The sequence below is a fragment of the Tupaia chinensis genome, unplaced genomic scaffold (genome assembly GCF_000334495.1).
Source record: "Tupaia chinensis unplaced genomic scaffold, TupChi_1.0 Scaffold000558_1, whole genome shotgun sequence".
Classification (NCBI taxonomy): Eukaryota; Metazoa; Chordata; class Mammalia; order Scandentia; family Tupaiidae; genus Tupaia; species Tupaia belangeri.
The window spans coordinates 1,418,353-1,431,648 of record NW_006160070.1 but is presented as its reverse complement, the minus strand read 5'-3'; the positions used below and the strand labels follow the sequence as shown (position 1 = coordinate 1,431,648).

The window sequence follows — 13,296 nt, the reverse complement described above, 5'->3', positions numbered from 1 at the left end:
CAGGCCTTTAATTAGCGCTCTGGGTCCTGGGGAGACAGGCCCCAGCTTCGGTTAACAGGAAAGCCCCCGAGCCGCTCCCTGTCCCAGGAGGTGCTGTCAGCCGTCTGCTCGCTCTCTCTGGCTGCTTGTAGCTAATTTGCTCACCACGCGTGCCCTTGGCCCTCCAGGGACTGCCAGGGACGCCCACACAGGCTCCGGCAGAATTAACGTCATATCTGTTCCCCTCCGTGACCCGGACCCGCCTGTCTCCCAGACCTGGAAGATAGCCCGTCCACACTGCGAGTCACCTTGTAGAAACAGCCCGTGGGGAGGGGCTTCCAAGCCAGCTCCGTGGGGGAAGCGGAGGTCAATGCCTGCCTGCCCCAGGGCCGCCGGCCGACCCCCACGGGCCTCCTCGGAGCCGGCCCTGCCTCTGAGCACGCCACCCTGGATTTCAGGGCAGGAAGCTCCGGCTGGCACAGACGGCAGGCCGCAGGCCCTCTGGAGAGCACAGAGGCCCCACCTGCCCGGGCACTGCCCAGGGATGCTGGAATGCAGGCCTCCCAGTCAGAGGCCAGACCCGTGGGGAGGACTCTTCTGGTGTAGGAATGTCCCAGACGTGGTCTGCAGCACCTCACATTTGTAAACGGCGTCTGTCTGAACCCCCAGTCCCTGGTCTGTATTTCATGACTGTGCCTGGCAGTGTCTTCCTCATGGCCTCATGTCCCCCTGCCCGACCCAAAGGCTGGCCCCAATGACACGGCACAGGGGGCTGCTCTTCCCACCTCCCCAAGTCACCCGGGGCCTGCCAAGCACCTGCTGAGTCTGGACCAGCAGCACCTGGCCTGGCCGGGATCCTCAGTCTGTCAGGCTCCAGCGCCAGCTGGAGATGCGGAGCCCAGTTCTGGACCTGGGCCGCTCTCCCCACCTCCTCGGGCTCAGGTCCCTCGCTGGGGAGGGGAGTGGGGCAGGAGGCCTGCTTCCTGGCAGTCATGAGGGAGCAGACAGGCATGATGCACGCCAAGGGGCCTGCGAGGACATTGGTGTGCTGGGGCTGCAGCCACCCAGGGGGGCTGGCCCTCTCTGCGTGCTGTGCTTGGCAGCGAATCTAAGTATAGCCCACGGGACCTGGAGTGGCGGCTTCCCCTTGGCCTCGTGTCCCACCCCAGGACCTTGGCACATGCTCGTTCCACTCCCAGGTTCCCTTGCAGCACGAGCTGACTGTCTCCTCCTCGTGCTTCGGCTCCCAGCCACGCCCCTCCCGTAGGGAGGCCCCAGGTCCCCCTCCCATGGCCACGACTGCCCCGTCCACTTGCATTAATGTGCCTTTCGCTGTGCCCCCACCCCCGGGGTCAGAGGCCTTGGTAACCCTGCGTCTCACGCGTGTTCACGGCAGGTCCTCCGGTGCCGTCATGTGTGGGGGCTCCCCACCTGCCCGTGCCCACCAGGGTTGCCAGGAAGCCGACGCCGCGGTGTCAGGGAGCGGGGCTCACCTGGCTTGGAGCCCTCGTCCACAGAGCCGTTGTAGACCTGGTTGAGGAACTCGGGGCGGTTGTCGTTCATGTCGATGACGTAGATGTACAGGTCAATGGGGTTCTCCACCTTGTTCCCGTTCATGTCCACCGCGTGGGCGCGCAGCTGCAGCAGACAGGGGTGTCAGCACGGCTGCCCTCGGGACGCCCTGGGAGCCGCAGTGTCGGGGGTGGGACCTAAGAGCTCTGGGCCTTGGAACAGCAGGCGCGGCCTGGGCCGTGGCCGGAGCGCACTGGGCACGCCGCGGGTCTTCCCTGAGCCTCGGCTCCCTCTTCTGAGCAGATCAACAGGACCCTGTCAGAGCCCTGAAGGCTGACGCCCCCGGCCTGCTCTCACCGGTCTGTCTGCCGCTGGTCATTTTTGCCAAATGTCTGGTGGGACAGGTGCCCTGTGATAGGAGTTCATGTCAACCCACAGTGGCTCCTGCAAAAAACATTTGTGACCATTAGGTGGCAGGGGTTTAACCTTCCACTGCTGAGGCTGACTCCGGGGAGACAGGGAGGGGACACATGGGGTGTGGTGAGGCCAGAGTTTGGACAGGCAACATGGTGGGGCTGGGTGTCCACTGCGAGTCCACTTGGGCTGGGAGCATGGTGGCCTGGGTGCCCACTGTGAGTCCACCTGTGCTGGGGACAGGGTGGCCTGGGTGCCCACTAAGAGCCCACCTGTGCTGGGGACAGAGTGGCCTGGGTGCCCACTGTGAGTCCACCTGTGCTGGGGACAGGGTGGCCTGGGTGCCCACCAGAGTGGCCTGGTTGCCCACTGTGTGTCCACCTGTGCTGGGGTCAGGGTGGCCTGGGTGCCCACTGAGAGCCCACCTGTGCTGGGGACAGGGTGGCCTGGGTGCCCACTGAGAGCCCACCTGTGCTGGGGACAGGGTGGCCTGGGTGCCCACTGCAAGTCCACCTAGGTGAGCCTCAGGCTCAGCTGCCCTGCTTGCCCTGAGCTCCGGAGCTGGGCAGGATGGAGACATGGGCAGCTGAGGATGGGCGGCTGGGGCAGGCTGGGCTAGAAGCCCCCGGGGAGGGGCTCCAGGGAGGCTCGTGGGCTGTCTGTAAGGCCGACCAGAAAGGGTCCTGCACTGGCTGGGAGGCTCCGGGGCTGCTCGGCTCCGCCCCTCAGATTTTGGGTTCGCTCACTTGCTCACATGTTCATCTGCTCACGTGCTCACTCATGTGCTCGCTCGCTCACTCGCTCACATGTTCATCTGCTCACGTGCTCACTCATGTGCTTGCTCACTCACTCGCTCACATGTTCATCTGCTCACGTGCTCCCTCACTCGTCCCGTCAGTGTGGCCGTGGGAGGGCGCCTGTGCTGGGCGGGCTGCTTGTCTTGGGATGTGTCTCTCTGCCCCGGGTCTATGTGTGTCTCTGTCTATCTCCCTCCTCACAAGGGCGGCTGAGCCCAGATCTGCAGCATGGAGGCCGACGCACGTGGATAGCAGCCCACGGTCACTGGGGAGCGAGGTGAGCATGGTGGCAGCTCTTCGGTGTGGCTGGGGAGCGTGCGCTTCCGTTGTCTGGGCAGTCCTGTGGCTGAGCACCCAGAACCTCACAGGGGCTCCTCCCAGGGCCGGCTGAAGCGCATGCCCTCAGGCCTGAGGGGTACCGGAGGGGCGAGGCAGGGCTGGGGGCACTCCGGGGCCAGGGTACAGGGGCAGCTGAGGCCTGGAGCTGGCAGCCCAGGCAAGCTCGGGGGAGTGTCCCCACCCAGCCAGACCCTGGCCCAGCTGCACCTGCTTCCCGGAGGTCGGCCCCTGCAGCAGACCTGGCTTCCAGCCATGGGCACCCTCCTGTGTGGGCGGGGAGGTGAGCACAGAGCCCAGCGTCCAGAGCCCAGGCCGCTCCCTACTCTGAGTGGCCTGTCTGCTGAGGCTGTGGGCTGGGCAGGGAGGGCAGGTGTGGAGACCGCTCTGTGGTCAGGCCCTGCTCACCAGCCAGGGGCTGGGAGGATGGTATGCAGGCCCCACGCCTGCAGGGCTCCACGCTCACAGGCCCTGGGGGGGTTTAGGTCTGCGACTCTGCTCTAGGGATTCTGCGGATGTTTGGGGTGAGGGTCCTGCATTTCGCCCTGCACTGGCCCTCCTGCCCTGAGCTGGGGCCTGGCCCACAGTGGGTCCCCTCAGCTCGCTCGGCTCCGTGGTGCAGAGCAGTGGCCAGGCGGCGGTAGGGCACTGGGGCTCTGGGGTCCGGCCCCGTGTTTAAGGAGAGGGCTGTCTTGCAGTGAAGAGATTCTTGAAGACCCAGGGAAGCGAGAGACGCCGGCTGCAGCTCCATGCCTGAGAACGTGAGGCCAGAGATTGGCCTGGGACATGGGTTCTAGGCCCAGGAACGAGCCCCCAGAAGGAGAAGCAGTGGGTAAGTTTGAAGGAGCTAGCTGAGCCCCCCCCCCGCCACAGCCAAGGACGACAGCCCCTATTTGCTCACTGCATTCGAACAAAAAGACAGATCACAAGATGGGGTAACAGTCACCCAGGCTGTGACCACCTGCTGAAGCCGCTCCATACCCGTCGGCCTGTTGCTCGGACCGCAAGATAAGACCCGCCACCTGGGCGTCTCTCAGACAGCCTCTCTTCCAGAGCCAGGAGATGGCCGTGAACCCTGTGAGTCCGAGAGGCGGCACAGTAGGCCACACTCAGTGCTGCGGCTGGGGCTGAGGCCAGGGCTTGGCAGCGTGGCGGAGGCTGAAGTCTGGCCCTGGTCCCCACATGCAGCCGAGGAGCTGAGCCTGGCATGGCGACCATGTGGCATGCCTGGCTCTGCAGGGCCCTGGTCCACTCCTGGTGTGCTTGCGTCTGTGATGGCTGGGTGAGCTGCCGTGGCCCGGGGTGAGCTGCCGCGGTCCGGGGTGAGCTGCGGTGGCCCGGGGTGAGCTGCCTGGCCCGGGGGGAGCTGCTGCGGCCCGGGGTGAGCTGCCGCAGCCTGGGGTGAGCTACCATGGCCTGCACTGCGTAGGAGAGGAGGCCGAGGCAGGAGGCGTGGCGGCTCGCTGAGCCCCGCAGGGTCTGGGACGTGCTGGTTTGACTGTGTGGTCTCCCCGGCCCGGGATGCCTCCACAGCAAGCCCTGCTCTGGACAGGATGGGAATGGCCCGTGGTCAGACCCTCGGGTGTCACTTGGCCACTGGCGCAGAGGGACTGCGAGCCAGGTCGGTGAGGCCCAGAGGAAGTGAGTGGACAGCCGAAAGCTGGGGCCCCGCAGCCGTCCCTTCTCTTCCATCTTCCTTTCCCTGCATGGACTCATTTGAGGGGCGGCGTCCGCAGCCAGAGCGACAGTGAAGAAGCAAAAAGGCCATAGGACACGCTTCCCACAAAGATGGTGGGGACACCGCCACCACACGCTCCAGAGCAAGGGCCTAGCGGGGCGCGTAGGCAGCCCCACCCCACACACTGACCGTGGGCCGGGAACGCACGTGGTCAAGGCCCTGGGTTGAGGAGCCCTGGGGTGGGGCCTGCAGCCAGCCTCCCGGGCGATTCTGATCTGGGCTGAAGCCGGGGTCTCCCTGCACAGGCCCAGACCCGAGGCCAGGCAGGAGCCTGCGTGCCAAGGGCACCCGGTGCCTGGAGAGCTGGGATCCCTGCCACCCTGGTCCCGCTGCCTCCTGCCCTCGCAGGGGTACTCACGTGGTAGGAGGCTCGCTCCTCCCTGTCCATGGGCCGGGTGACGTACATCCGGCCAGACATGGAGTCGATGCTGAAGACCTCCATGGGGGGCTGGTCGGCGCCCACACCCGTGATGCTGTACCGGATAGGGATGTCATTGTCCTTGTCGGAGCGGATCTGGAGGGGGAGCACAGCGTGAGCCTGCGGCCGCGCCGCCCCTCCAGCCCCTGCCCTTGGCCACCCCGAGGCGCAGGAGGGTGGCAGCGGAGCTCTGGAGCACGGGAGGCCGGGGCACAGGTGCAGCCTCTGAGGTGAGCGTCTGGTAGGGACACGGGACGCCTGCCGGGCCAGCGACGCCGCTATGGGGAGGGGGCTTGAAACGGCCGTGCTGGTCGGATTCCCGGCAGCCCAGGGAGGGACAAGGCGAGAAGGCGGGGCCCCAAGGGAGTCGTGTCCAGCCGGATGTGCCCCGAGTGCGGTCACAGGTGTTCAGATGCTGGAGTCCAAAGGCTGGGCCCGTCTTCCCGCTACACTGACAGACCCAGCTCACACTAGGACCTCAAGAACGGCAGGCTATGACCAAAAACGGCTGGTGGCCATCTCTGGAAACGAATGTCACACGGGAAACTGCTGTCAGCGTGGCCGAGCACAGACACTAGCAGGTGTCCAGAGGAGCTGCGAGGTGGCAAAGCGGGGTGCCCCGGCTCCCTGCCTGAGCCCCGGGAGTCAGGGAGGCAGGGACTTGGGAAGAAGCGGGAGGGCCCAGACCAGCGGGTCTGCAGCACGGGCTGGTGCCATGTTATCTTCGGCCGGTGAGCAAACGCACGAGCCTCTGGGCACAGGAAGGGCACTAGTGGGGCTGCTAATGGGAATGAGGGGCGTGTCTGAGAGGGAGGCCGGCCCGTGGCAGGGAGGCCACAGACTTGAGAGTTGTCATTGAGAGGGTGGGGCAGATTCGCATTCAACTTTGATTATACCTGTAGAAAATACTTTAAATCTTTTAAATCTATTTTTTATTAAAGAAAAGCCTTCCTTTATTCATGATAAACGTGCACATATGAGCGGGAAGCACCCGCCCCAGGGTCTGGTCATGCTACAGTCCCTCCCCCAGCCCCCAGCCCCCGGGGTCCCGGCCTCCCATGAGCCTGTGTTCCAGCCTCACCAAGCTGCGGGCTTAGCCGGGTTGCCACCTGGGGCTTCCTCCCGAGCGGCGCGTGACTGCGACACCATGGAGCGGGCCCGTTTTTGCCTTTTTAAAAAATCAAAGCCCTAGGGCCACCACAACATTTTGTGATAAAGAGGGCATGGGAAAACTCAAAACCATTCCACAGAGCAGAGCAGGCCGGGAGTTCTTATCCGAATTTTGCAGTTACAACGTAGTGAGAGGACCAGCTGGTGGGGTGGTGGCTTAGGTGGCTGAGTCTCACAGGGCTGACTGTGTGGTTCGAGTCCTGGATCTGGCAGCTTGAAAATCATGCTGGGTGCAAGTGTATGCATGCCTGCTCCCGACAAGAGGGGACACGGAGGAGAGGAGGTGGCCGTGCGGTCAGTCCCCGCGTGCCTCCCCACCTCCTCTCTCAGCATGGGGGCCTCTGGCCAACTAAAATACAGCAGTAATAATAACAAAACTCTAGCAGAGCTCTTTTAGAAATGAGAAAATCCGGATCTAGTCGTCGGGCAAGTGAGAACAACTTAGAGGCCACCAAAGACACTTGTTACACGGGGGCCATGACGGTTTAGGTGCTGGACCCCCACGGGGCCGCCTACGGTTCATGTCCCAGACCAGGCAGCCCGAAAGCACAGCGAATAAATAAGTCAAATTTAAAAAGAGATTAGGCTTAATGAAGTACTGTAATATGTGACTATTAACGAGGCTCTGAGACTGCATCGCAGCAAAGCCGTGGCCTTCACCGCTCCATCTTCAGTTCTGTACCGGGAGCTAAGGGTTCGACGCCGGGGAGGGGGCACCTCGTAAGAGAAAGGGAGGCCTCGCTGTGGTCAACACCGAGGTAATCCATGCGGGCGGATATGGACACTTCTGGATCTGAAGACACCGAAACAGAGGAACTGGTACCCCGATTCAGGGCTGTACTTCAGGGGGAATCGCCAGATTAAAAACACGTTTTCACATCTTCCTATCTATGTGTCTCGCCAACACAGCTGAAGATCTTGAAGAAACTGGCTATTTTCAGGTAAATACAGAATCCCAGATGTGACTGGAGAGCAAGCCTGGAGACCGTCTTTAGGAAACGGCTATAGGAGATCGGGGCAGCCAGCATGTCTGGAGTCACTGGACACTTCCAGAACAGAGGACAAGAGAGAGCACATCTCACGGGGTTTCCAAAGCTCCCACACCCGGCATTATCCCCAGGGCAGTGGCGAGGGGCTGCGGACCGGCCCGAGCCAGGGCGGCAGGGAGCCCGAGGTACCCCAGCACACCATGGGGTTTGGCTTGGACGCCCAAGGGCGGGTTCCTACTGGGTGGCATACTTGCCGAGACTGACAGTGACAGTGACAGGGCGGCCCCAGCGGAAGCTCGGAGATGTCGGGTGATGAGTACTTTTCAGCCCTGGCCAGTGCCCAGAAGAGCCCAGTTCCCAGGAAACTGGGCCAGACCGAGGCCTTTGTCCAGGCCAGCATGTGTGGTGGCACCCTGGAGTGACACCCATGGCTGCTGGGTGCTGTCTGGCCAGCATGAGGGGAGATGTGTCACTAACAGGAGGAAAAGCATGTGCTTTTGCACGATGTGGGGGGTGCGGGGTCAGAGAGCGTCTGGGGCTGCCCCTGAGCTGGGGGTGCAGGGTCAGTGAGCGTCTGGGGCTGCCCCTGAGCTGGGGGTGCGGGGTCAGTGAGAGTCTGGGGCTGCCCCTGAGCTGGGGGTGCAGGGTCAGAGAGCGTCTGGGGCTGCCCCTGAGCCGGGGGTGCAAGGTCAGTGAGCGTTTGGGTGCTGTGCCTGAGCTAGTCGAGGCCTCTGGCAAGCAGCCAGCGGGATGGAGGCCTGCACTCTCTGGCAGGTGTGTACACAAATACACACGTGTGCACGCCCACACAAATGCACACACATGCTCTCCGCTAGGGCACACGCGTGCACACCCACACAAATGCACACAAATGCACACACATGCTCTCCGCTAGGGCACACGCGTGCACACCCACACAAATGCACACAAATGCACACACATGCTCTCCCCTAGGGCACACGCGTGCACACCCACACAAATGCACACAAATGCACACACATGCTCTCCCCTAGGGCACATGCGTGCACACCCACGTGAATGTGCACACAGTGCATGCGGATGTCTCTGTCAGGGCCCACGCCCACGCCCAGAGGGGCTATCCCACTCTTGCCCCAGCAGCCCACTCCTAGAGGCCTCAAACAGAACGGCTAATGGCAGCCAGCGCCCTCAGGGCCGTGGATGGGCACCTGGCTTCTCCCAGCTCAGCAGCGTCTCTGCCCCCTGTAGTGACAGCCAGGCTCTGGCCTCCCACGCTCTGCCCAGCGAGACCATGCTCAGTGAGGCCTGCATGGGAAGGTCCCACTCACACGGCTGAGTGTGGGCATGCTAGCTGGCGCTGGGTGTGGATCCTGGCCTCAAACCCTGTGGGGAGGCCACCCCCCATCTCTCAGAGATAAAGACATAAACTTCAAATAACCAAAAGCCCAAATCCCAAGGCTCACTGTGTGCCCCAGTTTGGCTTCCAAGAGGGGCTGCCTCCGTCAGGGGAGGCCGGGGGCGCACGGTCTGGCTAGCGTGGGTGAGGAGGGCGCTGGCCCAGGCTCGGGCTCCAGATAGGGGCGGAGGACAGCAGCCCTGAAGTGTCACGTGCACCATGACTCCCTCCTCCAGCCAGATGACCCGTCTGTCCCTGGGAAACTTAACCAACCCCACTAAAAAGAACCCATCACATTTTGGAGAGAATATTTTGCAAAGAAATCTCACTGTGGTTTCACCACTGGCCCGTCCTGTTCCCCAGGGCCACCTGGCGGCACCATCTGCAGCCCGGCACCAGGGGCTCGTTGCCCTGGCTCACAGACGCTCCTGGCCCACACGGTTCCCGTCGGAAGGAGATTCACTGCGAGTGCACTCAGCAGGTCGGGGGCGGCGGGGGGAGCTTCCCCTTGATTTGTGTCTGAAAAGAGCGAGCAGACCTCCATGAAGTCCCGGACAGCTGTGAATAAACACAGACAGGCGTCTGGACGCACCACGGCCAAGTTTAAGTGACGTCTGCATTAAAATAGCTTATGGTCCCAGCATCAGTGTCCACCCAGGGACTTCTGCTGGGAAGGCGTGTGAGTCCCAGGAAGGTCAGGGAGATGAGGGTTCTGGGAGGAACCTCCCCCTCCACGGTGTCTTTGTCTAATTTCAGACGGATCTGAGAGCAGTGCCCACGTGTGCTTTGGAATTGCAACACCATGGGGGTTTACTCTTGGAGCGTTTGCAGGAGGAAGCTCAGGGAGAGTCACGTCCAGACCTTGTAGGGGCATCTTCACCTGGGCTGGACACTCACCCACCCAAAGGCGTCCCCCAGCCGGCCATCACAGCCTCAGGCGTTGGCAGCCTGTCTAGGCCACGAAACACACCCTGGGAGGGACACGGCCTTGCCCTCCTGCCCACAGACGGATGTGAGTCGTCAGCAGTGACCCCAGGGCCCGTGTGCACTGCTGGGTGAAGGCTGTTTGAGGGGAGGGTCAGTGAGGGACCCTGCGGGGGACGAGGACTTCTGAGAAAGCCAGCTCCACACAAAGGGCACCTGCCACGTGGGAGGTGTGGCCCTGGGGCCCCCGTGCTGTCCTCGTTCCTGTCACTGTGTGGACGAGCACATCCTGTTAGGCTCAGAGCTGCCCAGTAGAACCCGGGACAAGAGCTATGTGGCCCGTGAGCACTGTCACCTCACCACCGCGGCCACTATCACATGTGGTCACTGCGGGAAAGGTGGTCCTGGCAGCAAGGTTTCGTGAGGACGGCCTGCGCCCTGCAGCATACAGGCGAGCTGCACACAGGCGTGGGCCGCTCGCTCGCTCTCCAGACGCTGCTGGCCTCTCACGCACCTGTGCGTCCTCGTACGCAGCTTCCAGACTCGGGCTGTCGGTGTCAGGAACTGCACCCGGGATGAGGGCCTCACGTCCTCCCATGGGGAGGAGAAGAGCTCAGGGATGGTGCCAGGTCCTGTCCTAGCACTGTGCCCCTTCCTCTCAGCACTGCTGTGACGGGGAGGTGGTATTGATGGTGGTGGTGGACGTGGTGGTGGTGGTGATGGCGGCTGTGGAGGTGACGGGGAGGTGGTATTGATGGTGGTGGTGATGGTGGCTGTGGTGGTGATGGCGGCTGTGGAGTGATGGCGGCTGTGGTGGTGGAGGTGGAGGTGGTGGTGGTGATGGCGGCTGTGTTGGTGGTGATGGTGGTGGAGGTGGAGATGGTGGTGGAGGAGGTGGTGGTGGAGGTGGAGGTGGTGCTGGTGGGGGTGGAGATGGTGGTGGTGGGAATTAGTGGTAGAGGTGGAGGAGGTGGTGGTGCCGGTGGAGATGGCGGTGGTGCCGGTGGAGGAGGTGGTGGGAAGTAGTGGTGGTGGAGGAGGTGGTGGTGCCGGTGGAGATGGCGGTGGTGCCGGTGGAGGAGGTGGTGGGAAGTAGTGGTGGTGGAGGAGGTGGTGCCGGTGGAGATGGCGGTGGTGGTGGTTAGTGGCGGTGGTGGAGGAGGTGGTGCTGGTGGAGATGGCGGTGGTGCTGGTGGGGGTGGAGATGGCGGTGGTGGGAATTAGTGGTAGAGGTGGAGGAGGTGGTGCCGGTGGAGATGGCGGTGGTGGTGGTGGAGGAGGTGGTGGGAAGTAGTGGTGGTTGGGAAGTAGGAGCGGGGTGGTGGTGGTGGTGGGGGTGGTGCTGGTGACGTTGATGGCGGCCACAGCTAACATTTATGACCTTGCTGTATGCCAGGCCCCGCTAGCCCGTCTCCTCCCAGGAACTCTTACCCACTGCCACACTACGGGCGGGTCCAGTCATCCTTTGTAGCTGACAGACGGGGCACAGACAGGGCGCCATCCCAAGGGCGCACAGCTGTGAGCATCAGGGCTGGCTGACCCAGGCCCTGGATTCCCACACACGGGCGCTCGGCAGATGGTAGGAGGCCCACCGGGAAGCACCCTGTCCCAGACGCCCCCTTCCCAAACTGGGCACGAAGTGGGCAAAGCAGTGCCGTAGGCCGCCACAGTGGACAGTCTCAGCCCCCCGACTCTAGTGTCCTCTCTTCCCATTTCTTTGCAGTTTATCTGCAGGAGCAGCCAGCGTGCTGGTCCTGCAGCCTCCTCAGGCCTAGACCCTGCTGGCCCCTCCCCTGTGTCCTGCCAATGTGCGCAGGCCGGCCGCGACCAGGCTCCCCCACCAGGAGCAGGTTCTGGGGTCGAGCATCCGCTGTACATCGCACGGTGCCGACGGCGGGCTCAAGTGCAGGCACCTGTGGGCGGCAGTGCGCTTACCGCCGGAGCTGAGGTTTTCTGCGTGGTCTGAGGGGCGAGCAGCTCTCCCGTGCCCGGGTGTTACTGCAGGCCGTCTTCGCCGACGGTGGGCAAAGGCTGCAGACGGAACAGGCCCTCGAGTGAGAGGCTTCCCCGCTTCTCAGTGTCACTGCAGTCGGGTTAGGTTTGCCTGCAGCTCTCGGTTGCCACTGGCTTATTATTTCTTATCAAGCCTCTTTTCTCCCAAATTTTCATGCTGGCTGATTCCACGTAAGTTAATGAGGTCAGTGTTAGAAACACGCACACACGCCCCCTCCCCCAGCAGAGGCGGAGAGCTCGGTGTGGGGCTTTCGGCTCCTTCAGTGAGACCCGTGGCCTTGCTGTGACACGTCCCGGGGGTGACTCTGCCTTGGTCCCTCCCTGCCTCTCCACCACCATCGACTCACTCAGTCCATGCCATTGGGGCAGGGAGGACGGAGGGCGTCTTTTCTGCATTCTTACCGGCTCTAAACTGACCTTGCACGAACCCAGCCGCCCGCCAGCAGCCCCCACTGGACGCAGTAGCCGTGGGGACACCTCTGAGTGTGGGATGAAGCTGAGTGACGAGAAGGCCCGCGTGACTCAGCCTCGACCTGACAGCTGTGCAGGGACAATGAGAAGGCTTCCCAGGGGACCTGTTGCTCCAGACGGCTGGTGGGAAATCGAAGCGCCAGCCAGCCAGCAGACACGTCTGGCCACGGCAAACAGACAGGGCCCCGGGGCGTGGCTCCCCGCGAGTCCCCGTCTATGCCACGTCATCGCTTCTGCAGCCTTCCCACGCATCTCTCCAGGAGCGTTTCAGACCTCTGGGACTCCGCAGCCTTCCCAGCTGTGGGCTCTCACGCCTCCCCCAGACGCATCGTGAAGGTGAACAGACCATTTATGATGGCGGCCAGGATGGGGCCCGGCCCTCACTCTCGGGTGACAGAACCCCGCTGCCCTGTAGCATGGTTTGCCAGCGCGTACCCCAGTTCTAAGAGAGCTCACTTTCGCCATCCCTGTGGTGCTTCCCCTCTGCTGCTGATTGCTGTGATCTGCGAAGCTCTGTGCCCCCCGCCAGGCCAGGACTACTCGTAACACACGTAATTACCAGCCTCCTCACTTTGTGCACCGAGCAGGGAAGACGTTTCTAGGGAGCTGTTCCAGTTGCTGATGAGACGACATTAATGGGGTGGTGCTGTTAACTGTTCCTGTGCAGCGGGTCTGGCTCTTGTGTCCAGATCGCCAGGGAGGACACGGGGGACGGGGTGGGGACTGATTGACCCCGTGATCTTGTGCTGCACACCTGCCTTTGAGGCTGGAGTGGCGTCTCCTTTCTCCTGCAGACCTGCTGTAGCTTTGGGGGCCCTGTTAAGCTCCCCTGTCTGGATGTGCCAGGCCTGCAGCTATAGCGTCTGGGGCAGAGGGACTTCCAGGCCGACCCTGCAGGCCACTTCTTGTCCCTCCTCCCAGTGCAGACCCGGCAGACCACATACACTGAGCACGCCGAAGGGAGCCCCACGTGCAGGGTGTCTGCGTACTGACCGGTGCCCTAAGAGGCCAGGGCGGATGTGGCACAGACAGGGGTCCTCTGTTTGGGGACTGGAGGGCACCTATGGCTGGGCGGCCTCTCACATCTACACCTGGCTCATCGTGCGAACCTGCCAAGCATAGAGCCGAGACTCAGGCCGCCGGGGCTCCTGGACTGGGGC

General features: G+C 63.0%; 1 protein-coding gene across 1 annotated transcript in view; it reads right to left on the bottom strand.

The window, feature by feature from the left end:
- Window positions 1–13,296, bottom strand: part of CDH4 (cadherin 4) — a 397,589-nt gene that overhangs the window by 59,651 nt on the left and 324,642 nt on the right. Inside the window, exons 4-5 of the mRNA XM_027775375.1 lie at window positions 5,135–5,290; window positions 1,473–1,617 (exon numbers count right to left, since the gene is read on the bottom strand). Coding sequence (XP_027631176.1) covers window positions 1,473–1,617; window positions 5,135–5,290 — 301 coding nt within the window. The remainder of the gene's footprint in view (window positions 1–1,472; window positions 1,618–5,134; window positions 5,291–13,296) is intronic.